Source organism: Somniosus microcephalus, unplaced genomic scaffold, assembly GCF_052327205.1.
Source record: "Somniosus microcephalus isolate GS21.2 unplaced genomic scaffold, FLI_Smic_1.0 unresolved_chr1, whole genome shotgun sequence".
Lineage (NCBI taxonomy): Eukaryota > Metazoa > Chordata > Chondrichthyes > Squaliformes > Somniosidae > Somniosus > Somniosus microcephalus.
The window spans coordinates 4,845,304-4,864,463 of record NW_028225179.1 but is presented as its reverse complement, the minus strand read 5'-3'; the positions used below and the strand labels follow the sequence as shown (position 1 = coordinate 4,864,463).

The 19,160-nt window shown below is 51.5% G+C and overlaps 2 protein-coding genes across 2 annotated transcripts in view; one reads left to right on the top strand and one right to left on the bottom strand.

The window, feature by feature from the left end:
* The window catches only part of LOC147093333 (uncharacterized), a 92,500-nt gene that overhangs the window by 69,059 nt on the left and 4,281 nt on the right, over positions 1-19,160 (top strand). The window lies entirely within an intron of this gene.
* On the bottom strand, positions 15,048-16,637 carry LOC147093334 (uncharacterized). The gene has a single exon (XM_085974275.1). It carries the CDS (start codon positions 16,532-16,534, stop codon positions 15,161-15,163), a length of 1,374 nt encoding a protein of 457 aa, XP_085830401.1. The 5' UTR covers positions 16,535-16,637; the 3' UTR covers positions 15,048-15,160.

Genomic DNA, 19,160 nt, shown 5'->3' with positions numbered 1-19,160 from the left:
TCAACATTATCCGATTCACACACACCCGGGGTGGCCCCAGGCTCCATTATTAAAACACTCAACATTATCCGCTTCACACACACCCCAAAGTGTGGCCCCAGGCCCCATTATTAAAACACTCAACATTATCCACTTCACACACACCCGGGGTGTGCCTCAGGCCCCATTATTAAAACACTCAACATTATCCGCTTCACACACAGCCGGGGTGGGTCCCAGGCCCCATTATTAAAACACTCCATATTATTATTAAAACACTCCATATTATCCGCTTCACACACACCCGGGGTGGGCCCCAGGCCCATTATTAAAACACTCAACATTATTCGCTTCACACACACCCGGGGTGGGCCTCAGGCCCCATAATTAAAACACTCAACATTATCCAATTCACACACACCTGGGGTGGGCCCCAGGCCCCATTATTAAAACACTCAACATTATCCACTTCACACACACCCGGGGTGGGCCCCAGGCCCCATTATTATAACACTCAACATTATCCGCTTCACACACACCCGGGGTGGGCCCCAGGCCCCATTATTAAAACACTCAACATTATCCGCTTCACACACACCCAGGGTGGGCCTCAGGCCCCATTATTAAAACATTCAACATTATCCGCTTCACACACACCCGGGGTGGGCCCCAGGCCCCATTATTAAAACACTCCATATTATTCGCTTCACACACACCCGGGGTGGGCCTCAGGCCCCATAATTAAAACACTCAACATTATCCAATTCACACACACCCGGGGTGGGCCCCAGGCCCCATTATTAAAACACTCAACATTATCCACTTCACACACACCCGGGGTGGGCCCCAGGCCCCATTATTATAACACTCAACATTATCCGCTTCACACACACCCGGGGTGGGCCCCAGGCCCCATTATTAACACACTCAACATTATCCGCTTCACACACACCCGGGGTGGGCCCCAGGCCCCATTATTAAAACACTCAACATTATCCGCTTCACACACACACCCGGGTGGGCCCCAGGCCCCCATTATTAAAACACACAACATTATCCGCTTCACACACACCTGGGGTGGGCCTCAGGCCCCATTATTAAAACACTCAACATTATCCACTTCACACACACCCAGGGTGGGCCTCAGGCCCCATTATTAAAACACTCAACATTATCCGCTTCACACTAACCCGGGGTGGGCCCCAGGCCCCATTATTAAAACACTCAACATTATCCGCTTCACACACACCCGGGGTGGGCCCCAGGCCCCATGATTAAAACACTCAACATTATCCAATTCACACACACCCGGGGTGGGCCCCAGGCCCCATTATTAAAACACACAACATTATCCGCTTCACACACACCCGGGGTGGGCCCCAGGCCCCATTATTAAAACACTCAACATTATCCGCTTCACACACACCCGGGGTGGGCCCCAGGCCCCATTATTAAAACACTCAACATTATCCACATCACACACACCCGGGGTGGGCCCCAGGCCCCATTATTAAAACACTCAACATTATCCGCTTCACACACACCCAGGGTGGGCCCCAGGCCCCATTATTAAAACATTCAACATTATCCACATCACACACACCCGGGGTGGGCCCCAGGCCCCATTATTAAAACACTCAACATTATCCGCTTCACACACACCCGGGGTGGGCCTCAGGCCCCATTATTAAAACACACAACATTATCCGCTTCACACACACCCGGGGTGGGCCTCAGGCCCCATTATTAAAACACTCAACATTATTCGCTTCACACACACCTGGGGTGGGCCTCAGGCCCCATTATTAAAACACGCTACATTATCCGTTTCACACACACCCGGGGTGGGCCCCAGGCCCCATTATTAAAACACTCAACATTATCCGCTTCACACACACCCAGGGTGGGCCCCAGGCCCCATTATTAAAACACGCAACATTATCCGCTTCACACACACCCGGGGTGGCCCCAGGCCCCATTATTAAAACACTCAACATTATCCGCTTCAGACACACCCGGGGTGGGCCTCAGGCCCCATTATTAAAACACGCAACATTATCCGCTTCACACACACCCCGAGTGTGGCACCAGGCCCCATTATTAAAACACTCAACATTATCCGCTTCACACACACCCGGGGTGGCACCAGGCCCCATTATTAAAACACTCAACATTATCCAATTCACACACACCCGGGGTGGGCCTCAGGCCCCATTATTAAAACATTCAACATTATCCGCTTCACACACACCCGGGGTGGGCCCCAGGCCCCATTATTAAAACACACAACATTATCCGCTTCACACACACCCGGGGTGGGCCCCAGGCCCCATTATTAAAACACACAACATTATCCGCTTCACACACACCCAGGGTGGGCCTCAGGCCCCATTATTAAAACATTCAACATTATCCGCTGCACACACACCCGGGGTGGCCCCAGGCCCCATTATTAAAACACTCAACATTATCCGCTTCACACACACCCGGGGTGGGCCCCAGGCCCCATTATTAAAACACTCAACATTATCCGCTTCACACACACCCGGGGTGGGCCTCAGGCCCCATTATTAAAACACTCAACATTATCCGCTTCACACACACCCGGGGTGGGCCCCAGGCCCCATTATTAAAACACTCAACATTATCCGCTTCACACACACCCGGGGTGGGCCTCAGGCCCCATTATTAAAACACTCAACATTATCTGCTTCACACACACCCGGGGTGGGCCTCAGGCCCCATTATTAAAACACTCAACATTATCCGCTTCACACACACCCGGGGTGGGCCCCAGGCCCCATTATTATAACACTCAACATTATCCGTTTCACACACACCCGGGGTGGCCCCAGGCCCCATTATTATAACACTCAACATTATCCGCTTCACACACACCCGGGGTGGGCCCCAGGCCCCATTATTAAAACACTCAACATTATCCGCTTCACACACACCCCGAGTGTGGCCTCAGGCCCCATTATTAAAACACTCAACATTATCCACTTCACACACACCCGGGGTGGGCCCCAGGCCCCATTATTAAAACACTCAACATTATCCACTTCACACAAACCCGGGGTGGGCCCCAGGCACCATTATTATAACACTCAACATTATCCGCTTCACACACACCCGGGGTGGGCCTCAGGCCCCATTATTAAAACACTCAACATTATCCGCTTCACACACACCCGGGGTGGCCCCAGGCCCCATTATTAAAACACTCAACATTATCCGCTTCACACACACCCGGGGTGGGCCCCAGGCACCATTATTATAACACTCAACATTATCCGCTTCACACACACCCGGGGTGGGCCCCAGGCCCCATTATTAAAACACTCAACATTATCCGCTTCACACACACCCCGAGTGTGGCCTCAGACCCCATTATTAAAACACTCAACATTATCCACTTCACACACACCCGGGGTGGGCCTCAGGCCCCATTATTGAAACACTCAACATTATCCGCTTCACACACACCCGGGGTGGCCCCAGGCCCCATTATTAAAACACTCAACATTATCCACTTCACACACACCCGGGGTGGGCCCCAGGCCCCATTATTAAAACACTCAACATTATCCACTTCACACACACCCAGGGTGGGCCCCAGGCACCATTATTATAACACTCAACATTATCCGCTTCACACACACCCAGGGTGGGCCTCAGGCCCCATTATTAAAACACTCAACATTATCCGCTTCACACACACCCAGGGTGGGCCCCAGGCCCCATTATTAAAACACGCAACATTATCCGCTTCACACACACCCGGGGTGGCCCCAGGCCCCATTATTAAAACACTCAACATTATCCGCTTCACACACACCCGGGGTGGGCCTCAGGCCCCATTATTAAAACACGCAACATTATCCGCTTCACACACACCCCGAGTGTGGCACCAGGCCCCATTATTAAAACACTCAACATTATCCGCTTCACACACACCCGGGGTGGCACCAGGCCCCATTATTAAAACACTCAACATTATCCGATTCACACACACCCGGGGTGGGCCTCAGGCCCCATTATTAAAACATTCAACATTATCCGCTTCACACACACCCGGGGTGGGCCCCAGGCCCCATTATTAAAACACACAACATTATCCGCTTCACACACACCCGGGGTGAACCCAAGGCCCCATTATTAAAACACACAACATTATCCGCTTCACACACACCCAGGGTGGGCCTCAGGCCCCATTATTAAAACATTCAACATTATCCGCTGCACACACACCCGGGGTGGCCCCAGGCCCCATTATTAAAACACTCAACATTATCCGCTTCACACACACCCGGGGTGGGCCCCAGGCCCCATTATTAAAACACTCAACATTATCCGCTTCACACACACCCGGGGTGGGCCTCAGGCCCCATTATTAAAACACTCAACATTATCCGCTTCACACACACCCGGGGTGGGCCCCAGGCCCCATTATTAAAACACTCAACATTATCCGCTTCACACACACCCCGAGTGTGGCCTCAGGCCCCATTATTAAAACACTCAACATTATCCACTTCACACACACCCGGGGTGGGCCCCAGGCCCCATTATTAAAACACTCAACATTATCCACTTCACACAAACCCGGGGTGGGCCCCAGGCACCATTATTATAACACTCAACATTATCCGCTTCACACACACCCGGGGTGGGCCTCAGTCCCCATTATTAAAACACTCAACATTATCCGCTTCACACACACCCGGGGTGGCCCCAGGCCCCATTATTAAAACACTCAACATTATCCGCTTCACACACACCCGGGGTGGGCCCCAGGCACCATTATTATAACACTCAACATTATCCGCTTCACACACACCCGGGGTGGGCCCCAGGCCCCATTATTAAAACACTCAACATTATCCGCTTCACACACACCCCGAGTGTGGCCTCAGACCCCATTATTAAAACACTCAACATTATCCACTTCACACACACCCGGGGTGGGCCTCAGGCCCCATTATTAAAACACTCAACATTATCCGCTTCACACACACCTGGGGTGGCCCCAGGCCCCATTATTAAAACACTCAACATTATCCACTTCACACACACCCGGGGTGGGCCCCAGGCCCCATTATTAAAACACTCAACATTATCCACTTCACACACACCCAGGGTGGGCCCCAGGCACCATTATTATAACACTCAACATTATCCGCTTCACACACACCCGGGGTGGGCCCCAGGCCCCATTATTAAAACACTCAACATTATCCGCTTCACAGACACCCGGGGTGGGCCCCAGGCCCCATTATTAAAGCAGTCAACATTATCCGATTCACACACACCTGGGGCGGGCCCCAGGCCCCATTATTAAAACGCTCCATATTATCCGCTTCACACACACCCGGGGTGGCCCCAGGCCCCATTATTAAAACACTCAACATTATCCGCTTCACACACACCCCGAGTGTGGCCTCAGGCCCCATTATTAAAACACTCAACATTATCCGCTTCACACACACCCGGGTGGGCCCCAGGCCCCATTATTAAAACACTCAACATTATCCACTTCACACACACCCGGGGTGGGCCCCAGGCCCCATTATTAAAGCAGTCAACATTATCCACTTCACACACACCCGGGGTGGTCCCCAGGCCCCATTATTAAAACACTCAACATTATCCGCTTCACACACACCCGGGGTGGGCCTCAGGCCCCATTATTAAAACACTCAACATTATCCGCTTCACACACACCCGGGGTGGGCCTCAGGCCCCATTATTAAAACACTCAACATTATCCGCTTCACACACACCCGGGGTGGGCCTCAGGCCCCATTATTAAAACACTCAACATTATCCGCTTCACACACACCCGGGGTGGGCCTCAGGCCCCATTATTAAAACACTCAACATTATCCGCTTCACACACACCCAGGGTGGCCCCAGGCCCCATTATTAAAACACTCAACATTATCCGCTTCACACACACCCCGAGTGTGGCCCCAGGCCCCATTATTAAAACACTCAACATTATCCGCTTCACACACACCCGGGGTGGGCCTCAGGCCCCATTATTAAAACACTCAACATTATCCGCTTCACACACACCCGGGGTGGGCCTCAGGCCCCATTATTAAAACACTCAACATTATCCGCTTCACACACACCCCGAGAGTGTCCCCAGGCCCCATTATTAAAACACTCAACATTATCCGCTTCACACACACCCGGGGTGGGCCCCATTATTAAAACACTCGACATTATCCGCTTCACACACAAACCCGGGGTGGGCCCCAGGCCCCATTATTAAAACACACAACATTATCCACTTCACACACACCCGGGGTGGGCCTCAGGCCCCATTATTAAAACACTCAACATTATCCGCTTCACACACTCCCCGAGAGTGTCCCCAGGCCCCATTATTAAAACACTCAACATTATCCGCTTCACACACACCCGGGGTGGGCCCCAGGCCCCATTATTAAAACACTCGACATTATCCGCTTCACACACAAACCCGGGGTGGGCCCCAGGCCCCATTATTAAAACACTCAACATTATCCGCTTCACACACACCCGGGGTGGGCCCCAGGTCCCATTATTAAAACACTCAACATTATCCGCTTCACACACACCCGGGTGGGCCTCAGGCCCCATTATTAAAACACGCAACATTATCCGCTTCACACACACCCGGGGTGGGCCTCAGGCCCCATTATTAAAACACTCAACATTATCCGCTTCACACACACCCGGGTGGGCCCCAGGCCCCATTATTAAAACACTCAACATTATCCACTTCACACACACCCGGGTGGGCCTCAGGCCCCATTATTAAAACACTCAACATTATCCGCTTCACACACACCCGGGGTGGGCCCCAGGCCCCATTATTAAAACACACAACATTATCCGCTTCACACACACCCGGGTGGGCCTCAGGCCCCATTATTAAAACACTCAACATTATCCGCTTCACAAACACCCCGAGTGTGGCCTCAGGCCCCATTATTAAAACACTCAACATTATCCACTTCAGACACACCCGTGTGGGCCCCAGGCCCCATTATTAAAACACTCAACATTATCCGATTCACACACACCCAGGGTGGACCCCAGGCCCCATTATTAAAATACTCAACATTATCCGCTTCGCACACACCCGGGGTGGGCCTGAGGCCCCATTATTAAAATACGCAACATTATCCGCTTCGCACACACCCCGAGTGTGGCACCAGGCCCCATTATTAAAACACTCAACATTATCCGCTTCACACACACCCCGAGTGTGGCACCAGGCCCCATTATTAAAACACTCAACAATATCCGCTTCACACACACACGGGGTGGGCCTCAGGCCCCATTATTAAAACACTCAACATCATCCGCTTCACACACACCCGGGGTGGGCCTCAGGCCCCATTATTAAAACACTCAACATCATCCGCTTCACACACACCCGGGGTGGGCCTCAGGCCCCATTATTAAAACACTCAACATCATCCGCTTCACACACACCCGGGGTGGGCCTCAGGCCCCATAATTAAAACACTCAACATTATCCGCTTCACACACACCCGGGGTGGCCCCAGGCCCCATTATTAAAACACTCAACATTATCCGCTTCACACACACCCGGGGTGGCCTCAGGCCCCATTATTAAAACACTCAACATTATCCGCTTCACACACACCCCGAGTGTGGCCCCAGGCCCCATTATTAAAACACACAACATTTTCCGCTTCACCCACACCCCGGGTGGCCCCAGGCCCCATTATTAAAACACTCAACATTATCCGCTTCACACACACCCGGGGTGGCCTCAGGCCCCATTATTAAAACACTCAACATCATCCGCTTCACACACACCCGGGGTGGCCCCAGGCCCCATTATTAAAATACTCAACATTATCCGCTTCACACACACACGGGGTGGGCCCCAGGCCCCATTATTAAAACACTCAACATTATCCGCTTCACACACACCCGGGGTGGCCCCCAGGCCCCATTATTAAAACACTCAACATCATCCGCTTCACACACACCCGGGGTGGCCTCAGGCCCCATTATTAAAATACTCAACATTATCCGCTTCACACACACCCGGGGTGGCCCCCAGGCCCCATTATTAAAACACTCAACATCATCCGCTTCACACACACCCGGGGTGGCCTCAGGCCCCATTATTAAAACACTCAACATCATCCGCTTCACACACACCCCGAGTGTGGCCCCAGGCCCCATTATTAAAATACTCAACATTATCCGCTTCACACACACCCGGGGTGGCCCCAGGCCCCATTATTAAAACACTCAACATTATTCGCTTCACACACACCCGGGGTGGGCCCCAGGCCCCATTATTAAAATACTCAACATTATCCGCTTCACACACACTCGGGGTGGGCCCCAGGCCCCATTATTAAAACACTCAACATTATCCGCTTCACACACACCCGGGGTGGGCCTCAGGCCCCATTATTAAAACACTCAACATTATCCACTTCACACACACCCGGGGTGGGCCCCAGGCCCCATTATTAAAACACTCAACATTATCCGCTTCACACACACCCAGGGTGGGCCTCAGGCCCCATTATTAAAACACTCAACATTATCCGCTTCACACACACCCGGGGTGGGCCTCAGGCCCCATTATTAAAACACTCAACATTATCCGCTTCACACACACCCGGGGTGGCCCCAGGCCCCATTATTAAAACACTCAACATTATCCGCTTCACACACACCCTGGGTGGGCCTCAGGCCCCATTATTAAAACACTCAACATTATCCGCTTCACACACACCCGGGGTGGCCCCAGGCCCCATTATTAAAACACTCAACATTATCCACTTCACACACACCTGGGGTGGGCCTCAGGCCCCATTATTGAAGACTCAACATTATCCGCTTCACACACACCCGGGGTGGGCCTCAGGCCCCATTATTGAACACTCAACATTATCGGCTTCACACACACCCCGAGTGTGGCCTCAGGCCCCATTATTAAACATTCAACATTATCCGCTTCACACACACCCGGGGTGGCCCCAGGCCCCATTATTAAAACACTCAACATTTTCCGCTTCACACACACCCGGGGTGGCCCCAGGCCCCATTATTAAAACACTTAGCATTATCCGCTTCACACACACCCAGGGTGGCCCCAGGCCCCATTGTTAAAACACTCAACATTATCCGCTTCACACACACCCGGGGTGGGCCCCAGGCCCCATTATTAAAACACTCAACATTATCCACTTCACACACACCCGGGGTGGGCCCCAGGCCGCATTATTAAAACACTCAACATCATCCGCTTCACACACACCCCGAGTGTGGCCCCAGGCCCCATTATTAAAGCACTCAACATTATCCGCTTCACACACACCCGGGGTGGGCCTCAGGCCCCATTATTGAAGACTCAACATTATCCGCTTCACACACACCCGGGGTGGCCCCAGGCCCCATTATTAAAACACTCAACATTATCCGCTTCACACACACCCGGGGTGGGCCTCAGGCCCCATTATTAAAACACTCAACATTATCCGCTTCACACACACCCGGGATTGGCCCCAGGCCCCATTATTAAAACACTCAACATTATCCGTTTCACACAAACCCGGGGTGGCCCCAGGCCCCATTATTAAAACACTCAAGATTATCCGCTTCACACACACCCGGGGTGGGCCTCAGGCCCCATTATTAAAACACTCAACATTATCCGCTTCACACACACCCGGGGTGGGCCTCAGGCCCCATTATTAAAACACTCAACATTATCCGCTTCACACACACCTGGGGTGGGCCCCAGGCCCCATTATTAAAACACTCAACATTATCCGCTTCACACACACCCGGGGTGGGCCCCAGGCCCCATTATTAAAACACTCAACATTATCCGCTTCACACAAACCCGGGGTGGCCTCAGGCCCCATTATTAAAACACTCAACATTATCCGCTTCACACACACCCAGGGTGGCCCCAGGCCCCATTATTAAAACACTCAACATTATCCACTTCACACACACCCGGGGTGGGCCCCAGGCCCCATTATTAAAACACTCAACATTATCCGCTTCACACACATCCGGGGTGGGCCCCAGGCCCCATTATTAAAACACTCCATATTATCCACTTCACACACACCCGGGGTGGGCCTCAGGCCCCATTATTAAAACACTCAACATTATCCGTTTCACACACACCCGGGGTGGGCCCCAGGCCCCATTATTAAAACACTCAACATTATCCACTTCACACACACCCGGGGACGGCCCCAGGCCCCATTATTAAAACACTCAACATTATCCGCTTCACACACACCCGGGGTGGGCCCCAGGCCCCATTATTAAAACACTCAACATTATCCGCTTCACACACACCCGGGGTGGGCCCCAGGCCCCATTATTAAAACACTCAACATTATCCACTTCACACACACCCGGGGTGGGCCCCAAGCCCCATTATTAAAAAACTCAACATTATCCGCTTCACACACACCCGGGGTGGGCCCCAGGCCCCATTATTAAAACACTCAACATTATTCGCTTCACACACACCCGGGGTGTGGCCCCAGGCCCCATTATTAAAACACTCAACATTATCCGCTTCACACACACCCGGGGTGGGCCTCGGGCCCCATTATTAAAACACTCGACATTATCCGCTTCACACACACCCGGGGTGGGCCCCAGGCCCCATTATTAAAACACTCAACATTATCCGCTTCACACACACCCGGGGTGGCCCCAGGCCCCATTATTAAAACACTCAACATTTTCCGCTTCACACACACCCGGGGTGGGCCTCAGGCCCCATTATTAAAACACTCAACATTATCCGCTTCACACACATCCGGGGTGGGCCCCAGGCCCCATTATTAAAACACTCAACATTATCCGCTTCACACACACCCCGAGTGTGGCCCCAGGCCCCATTATTAAAACACTCAACATTATCCGCTTCACACACACCTGGGCTGGGCCCCAGGCCCCATTATTAAAATACTCAACATTATCCGCTTCACACACACCCGGGGTGGGCCCCAGGCCCCATTATTAAAACACTCAACATTATCCGCTTCACACACACCCTGAGTGTGGCCCCAGGCCCCATTATTAAAACACACAACATTATCCGCTTCACACACACCCGGGGTGGGCCTCAGGCCCCATTATTAAAACACTCAACATTATCCGCTTCACACACACCCGGGGTGGGCCTCAGGCCCCATTATTAAAGCACTCAACATTATCCGCTTCACACACACCCGGGGTGGCCCCAGGCCCCATTATTAAAACACACAACATTATCCGCTTCACACACACCCGGGGTGGGCCCCAGGCCCCATTATTAAAACACTCAACATTATCCGCTTCACACACACCCGGGGTGGGCCTCAGGCCCCATTATTAAAACACTCAACATTATCCGCTTCACACACACCCGGGGTGGCCCCCAGGCCCCATTATTAAAACACTCAACATTTTCCACTTCACACACACCCAGGGTGGGCCCAGGCCCCATTATTAAAACACTCAACATTATCCGCTTCACACACACCCCGAGTGTGGCACCAGGCCCCATTATTAAAACACTCAACATTATCTGCTTCACACACACCCGGGGTGGGCCCCAGTCCCCATTATTAAAACACGCAACATTATCCGCTTCACACACACCCCGAGAGTGTCCCCAGGCCCCATTATTAAAACACTCAACATTATCCGCTTCACACACACTCCAAGTGTGGCCCCAGGCCCCATTATTAAAACACTCAAAATTATCCGCTTCACAAACATCCGGGGTGGGCCTGTGGCCCCATTATTAAAAAACTCAACATTATCCGCTTCACACACACCCGGGGTGGGCCTCAGGCCCCATTATTAAAACACACAACATTATCCGCTTCCCACTAACCCGGGGTGGGCCTCAGGCCCCATTATTAAAACACTCAACATTATCCGCTTCACACACAGCCGGGGTGGGCCCCAGGCCCCATTATTAAAACACTCAACATTATCCGCTTCACACACACCCGGGGTGGGCCCCAGGCCCCATTATTAAAACACTCAACATTATCCGCTTCACACACACCCGGGGTGGGCCCCAGGCCCCATTATTAAAACACTCAACATTATCCGCTTCACACACACCTGGGGTGGGCCTCAGGCCCCATTATTATAACACTCAACATTATCCGCTTCACACACACCCGGGGTGGGCCTCAGGCCCCATTATTAAAACACTCAACATTATCCGCTTCACACACACCCAGGGTGGGCCTCAGGCCCCGAATAAGAGCCTCCGGGCCGGGTGTTTGCCCCGAGCGGGGCGGCAGCGGCGGGGCTTTCTCCCGGTGACAGTCCCGGGCTAACGGCTGCCATCTTGAGAGGCTCAGGGGGCAGCAGGGCCCATGCGCGGCCCCCTTGGCCAGGAACCAGGAGGAGAGAATCTTGTCAATTTCTATCCTGGACTCACAGTGATGGCTTTTGTAAACTCCTTTTACAGGTGTGAGAAGGGCAGCATTTACACTCTGCAAACTCAGACCAACAACAACTTACCTTTATATAGCACCTTTGAAATGTCACAGTAGCGCAGTCAGACAATAATTGACACCATACTTTGTTTGTGGTCCAGTGCACTTACACAAAGTTCCTTCACAACTGTAACAATTTTATTACGGTTGCTGTGAAGGCTGTGCTCACTCTACTCGTACACCTGGTCTCCAAAGGAGGCAAAACCGGACTAATGCTGCCGAGCTCAGCTCTCCATGTCTCTCCAGTGGCTGAAGGGTCTGTAACCCTGTCAGGGGCGCCCCGGCCACAGGACTCAATATCCACCCCCTCCACCACTGGTGCACTGTGTCTGCAGTATGTACGGTCTACAAGATGACCATGGTCAGGCCGTGTGGAGTCAAGGGCTAGGCAACAGAATGGATGGAAAGATCACAACAAACTTCCCTTAACTCCAACCCTCTGATTTCTGTTTTGTAGCCATCTTTCCATCCATTCTGCTGCCTGGCCCTTCACTCCACACGGCCTGACCGTGGTCATCTTGTCGATCTTACATACTGTTTATGGATAGCAAGCTGGTCACAAAAGAGAAAACAGAGAGTAGGGGTTGGGAGCAGCTACTCAGACTGGCAAAAGGTGGGAAGTGGTGTTCCACAGGGATTGGTGCTGTGATCACTGTTGTTCATAAACGATTTGGACTCGGGAATCAGAAGAACAATTTCAAAGTTTGTCGATAACACCAAATTGGGAGGTAGAGTTAATATTGAGGAAGACAAAATGCAAGAAGACATTAATAAATTTCAGAATGGGCATGTAATTGGCAAATGAATTTCACTATAGATCAGTGTGAGGTGGTGTGTTAATGAATTTCACTACAGATCAGTGTGAGGTGGTGTGTTAATGAATTTCACTAGAAGTCAGTGTGAGGTGGTGTGTTAATGAATTTCACTACAGATCAGTGTGATGTGGTGTGTTAATGAATTTCACTAGAAGTCAGTGTGAGGTGGTGTGTTAATGAATTTCACTGTAGATCAGTGTGAGGTGGCGTGTTAATGAATTTCACTATAGGTCAGTGTGAGGTGGTGTGTTAATTAATTTCACTATAAGTCAGTGTGAGGTGGTGTGTTAATGAATTTCACTGTAGGTCAGTGTGAGGTGGCGTGTTGCTGAATTTCACTGTAGGTCAGTGTGAGGTGGCGTGTTGATGAATTTCACTATAGATCAGTGTGAGGTGGCGTGTTAATGAATTTCACTGTAGATCAGTGTGAGGTGGTGTGTTGATGAATTTCACTATAGATCAGTGTGAGGTGGTGTGTTAATGAATTTCACTAGATCAGTTTGAGGGGGTGTGTTGATGAATTTCACTATAGATCAGTGTGAGGCGGTGTGTTAATGAATTTCACTATAAGTCAGTGTGAGGTGGTGTGTTTTGGTGGGAAGAATAAGGAGGCCACACTCTACTTGGACAAGTGGGTGAAATTGGGTTGTTTTGCGCCTCCCGCGATATTCAGCGGGAGGTTAGCGGCGGCGGTAACCGGTAGCACCCCGCGGCACTGCACCGCCGGCAATGACGTCATCGCCACACGCAGCACCCCGGCTGCAACCTTGGGTTGTGACCCCTGACCTATCAACAGACGATATGTCCAATGGTCAGGGGTCGTTCTTGCAGCTGCGGCGACGCCACTTAAAGAGCAGGTGTCGGGCGGCAACTTTTTATTTTGGCTGACTGCCAGCACCTGCCCCCTTCCCCATTCTTCAGGGTGCCGGCCACGATCGCTCAGCCCGGCGCTCCTCTTGATCTGACGCCCCGCTCCCCGGTGGACCAGCAGGGCCCCGGTGTGCACAGTGCTAGGCCCCTCCCCTTTAATCAGGGAGGGAGGTCTGCTATGACACGGTGCTATGTGCCGACGGGCGTGGCGCTGTTACATGAAGCACTGTGAAATTCACTGGTAGTGCCTCAAGAGGGAGGAGAGCGCTTCCAGTAGCACCGCGCCTCCTGCTTGGGGCGCTACCACTGAATTTAATGCGCAGGGTCGCTAACTTTTTCAGGGGGCTAAAATTAGCCCCGGTGACGTTAGCGACCCAAAGGAGGCGCCACCGAATTTCTCCCTAAGAATCTAAATGGGCTGGAGGAGCAGAGGGATCCAGGGATACAGATACACAAATCACTAAAAGTAACAACACAGGTTAATAAGGCCATTAAAAAAAAAGCACTGGGCTACATTCCTAAAGGAGCCTCCTGTACCGTGCCTCGGAGCTCTGAACCATGGCAGAGAGCGGCTGGGACATGTTTCTCACACGCCTCGAGATTAACCCGCACGGCAACTTTGCTGTCAGTGAAGAGAGACGAGAAAGACCAAAGTGCCGTTTGCCCCTCTCAGTGTGGCCCTGAAGGACTGTGTCCAGGCTGGAGTTCTGTTCCCGCCGTACGATCCTCCCCCAGATTGTCCTTTCTGAGCTCCAGCCAGGTGATGCTAAACACTCAGGTGGGAAAGACAAAAATCTACAACAATGTGTTTAAAACAAAGTTGATTTATTTGACATAGATCCAGAATATTAAACTCCAGCCCAGTTCCTGGAGTTATTATCAGCAGAAACAATCCCCACCTGTCAGAATGAACATGGTTCAGTCCTGGATGTGATTAACAGCAGCAACAACAACAGAATCCGACCCCTGCAGTCACTTGTGAACTCGCTGGTGTGCCAGGAGGTGGGATGACTGAGTGAATCCCTTCCCACACTCAGGGCAGGTGAACGGTCTCTCCCCAGTGTGAACTCGCTGGTGTGTCAGCAGGTTGGATGACTGAGTGAATCCCTTCCCACACTCAGGGCAGGTGAACGGCCTCTCCCCAGTGTGAACACGCTGGTGTCTCAGCAGGTGGGATGACTGAGTGAATCCCTTCCCACACTCAGGGCAGGTGAACGGCCTCTCCCCACTGTGACTGCGCAGGTGTACAGTGAGGTCAGATGACTGCCTAAACCCAGTCCCGCAGTGAGAGCACCTGAACGGTCTCTCATCAGTGTGAACACGTTGATGGTGTATTAGTTCCCCGGAACCTTTAAAGCACTTTCCACAGTCCGAGCATTTAAAAGGTCTCTCATCAGAGTGAACTCGCTGGTGTGTCAGCAGGGTGGATGAGCGAGTGAATCCCTTCCCACACACGGAGCAGGTGAACGGTCTCTCCCCAGTGTGAGTGCGCTGGTGGACAGTGAGGTCAGATGATTGCCTGAACCCAGTCCCGCAGTGAGAGCACCTGAACGGTCTCTCGTCAGTGTGAACACGTTGATGGTGTATTAGTTCCCCGGAACCTTTAAAGCACTTCCCACAGTCCGAGCATTTAAAAGGTCTCTCATCAGAGTGAACTCGCTGGTGTGTCAGCAGGGTGGATGAGCGAGTGAATCCCTTCCCACACATGGAACAGGTGAACGGTCTCTCTCCAATGTGAGTGCACTGGTGTACAGTGAGCTCAGATGACCACCTAAACCCATTCCCGCAGTGAGAGCACCTGAACGGTCTCTCCCCAGTGTGAAAACGTTGATGGCGTATCATTTCCCCAGAACTTTTAAAGCACTTCCCACAGTCCGAGCAGTTAAAAGGTCTCTCATCAGTGTGAACTCGCCGGTGTGTCAGCAGGGTGGATGAGCGAGTGAATCCCTTCCCACACACGGAGCAGGTGAACGGTCTCTCCCCAGTGTGAATGCGCTGGTGGACAGTGAGGTCAGATGACTGCCTGAACCCAGTCGCACAGTGAGAGCACCTGAACGGTCTCTCATCAGTGTGAACACGTTGATGGTGTATCAGTTCCCCGGAACTTTTAAAGCACTTCCCACAGTCCGAGCAGTTAAAAGGTTTCTCATCAGTGTGAACTCGCTGGTGATTCAGCAGGTGGGATGAATGAGTGAATCCCTTCCCACACTCAGAGCAGGTGAACGGCCTCTCCCCAGAGTGAACTCGCTGGTGTGTCAGCAGGGTGGATGACTGAGTGAATCCCTTCCCACACTTAGAGCAGGTGAACGGCCTCTCCCCGGTGTGAATGGTGCTTTTTGCTTCCATATTCAAAGGCCGATGATATTCAGTTCCTGATGAATCGAGTGACTGTCAGATCTTGACGTGATGTGTGGTTTGAGTTTCCCGTCTGCAAATCCTTCCCTTCTAATACCCTGTAAAATGAATTTAAAACAGGGAGCGTGAGAGAGAACCCACTAAAGAGGCAGGTTGTGAAATTGAGCTCAATGAATCTGGTTATTTGTGGGGCCGGCACTAGAAAAAAGTGACCATGAAAGCTGCCGGATTGTCATAAAATCCCACTGGTTCACTAATGTCCCTCAGTGAAGGGAATCTGCCACCTGGTCTGGGCCTCTGGCCCCTATGGGAGGAGAGAGAGAGAGAGAGAGAGAGAGAGGTGGGAGTGGGAGGGGGCGAAGGAGATGGACTTTATACATCTGCAACTCGACCAGAACTTTGACAGAACCTCCAAAACCCGCAACCTCCAGCACCTAGAAGGACAAAGGCAGAAGGTGCATGGGAGCACCATCACCTCCAAGTTCCCCTCCCAGTCACACACCATCCTGACTTGGACATATATCGCCGTTGCTACATCATCACTGGGTGAAAATCCTGGAACTCCTTACACAACAGCATTGTGGGAGTACCTTCACCACACGGACTGCAGCAGTTCAAGAAGGTGACTCACCACCACCTTCTCAACGGGCAACTGGGGATTGGCAATATTTGCTGCTCTTGCGAGCGACGCCCACATCCCAAGAATGAATTAAAACAAATCTGTATATGTAAACTGGATTAAAAGCCTGTACAGAAATATTTGTTCCTAAAACAATACTCTTTTACATTGTAGGGACAGTGTCTAACAACCTAATCTTCCCTAGAATCCACCTCCCTTGACAGTCTCACCTTGGAAATTGTTGGGTCCTCCTGGGCTCAGAAGTACTGGGGGTTAAACCCAGCAGCTTCTCCTCCATCTCCACTCCAGCTCAAACTGAAGCAACAAAAAGACCTACACAGGCGGCCAGGGACTGACTTCTGCATTCAGCGCCCGCCCTGATACAAGCCGGCTCTGGATTGGCGGCTCTGCTGTGTCGATCCAGTTGTGGTTTCTCCTGTCTGGGGGAGGCGCTGCACCCTGGGTTTCCTGGTGCCGGGACCCTGGCCGCACGTCCGCCGGGCCCGGCCGCTCTGATTCTGATTGAGTTTTTTGATGAGGTAACAGAGAGGGTTGATGAGGGCAATGCGGTTAATGTGGTGTACATGGATTTCCAAAAGGCGTTCAACAAAGTGCCACATAATAGGCTTGCCAGCAAAGTTGAAGCTCGTGGAATAAAAGGGACAGTGGCAGCATGGATACAAAATTGGCTAAGTGACAGAAAACAGAGAGTAGTGGTGAACGGTTGTTTTTTGGACTGGAGGAAGGTGCACAGTGGTGTTCCCCAGGCGTCGGTACTAGGACCACTGCTTTTCTTGATATATATGTATATTAATGACTTGGACTTGTGTGTACTGGGCACAGTTTCAAAATATGCAGATGACAAAAAACTTGGAAGTATAGTGAACAGTGAGGAGGATAGTGATAGACTTCAAGAGGACAGAGACAGGCTGGTGGAATGGGCGGACACGTGGGAGATGAAATTTAATGCAGAAAAGTGCGAACTGATACATTTTGGTAGGAAGAACGAGGAGAGGCAATATAAACTAAAGGGTACAATTCTAAAATGTGTGCATGAACAGAGAGACCTGGGGGTATGTGTACACAAATCGTTGAAGGTGGCAGGGCAGGTTGAGAAAGCGGTTAAAAAAGTATACGGGATCCTGGGCTTTAGAGGCATAGAGTCCAAAAGCAAGGAGGTTATGATGAACCTTTATAAAACACTGGTTCGGTCACAACTGGAGTATTGTGTCCAATTCTGGGCACCGCACTTTATGAAGGATGTGAAGACCTCAGAGAGAGGGTGCAGAAAAGATTTACAAGAATAGTTCCAGGGATAAGGGATGAGGGACTTCAGTTATGTGGATAGACTGGAGAAACTGGGGTGGTTCTCCTCAGAGCAGAGAAGGTTGAGGAGATTTGATAGAGGTGTTCAAAATCATGAGGGGACTGGACAGAGTAGAGAGAGAGAAACTGTTCCCATTGACAGAAGGGTCGAGAACCAGAGGACACAGATTTAAGGTGATTGGCAGAAGAACCAAAGGCAACATGAGGAAAAACTTTTTTATGCAGCGAGTGGTTAGGATCTGGAATGCACTGCCTGAAAGGGTGGTGGAGGCAGATTCAATCGCCGCTTTCAATTAGGAATTGGATAAGTACCTGAAGGAAAGAAATGTGCAGGGTTACGGGGAAAGGGCGGGGAGTGGGACTCGCTGAAGTGGTCTTGCAGAGAGCCGGCACGGGCTCGACGGGCCGAATGGCCTCCTTCTGTGCTGTAACCATTCTATGATTCTATAAAATATTAGAAAGTTTGTTCCACAGAAGCACGAGGTTTATCTGCTTTTATTGATGAATTTAAAAAGTCTCTGTTAAAACCTGAGCCAGTGTGTTGTGAGACAAAGAGCCTTGTGTCCAATGCGGGGAATAAAGGCCCACAGCCGCCCCGGGCCCTGAACAAGGGACTGGAGCAACTCGCTGCCCCGCGGATCAGACAATCAGCCGCCGCTGGCCCCGCCCCTC

Coding starts and splice junctions, on each gene's coding strand:
- LOC147093334 (XM_085974275.1), bottom strand. CDS start 16,534: ATGGAAGCAAAAAGCACCATTCACACCGGGGAGAGGCCGTTCACCTGC.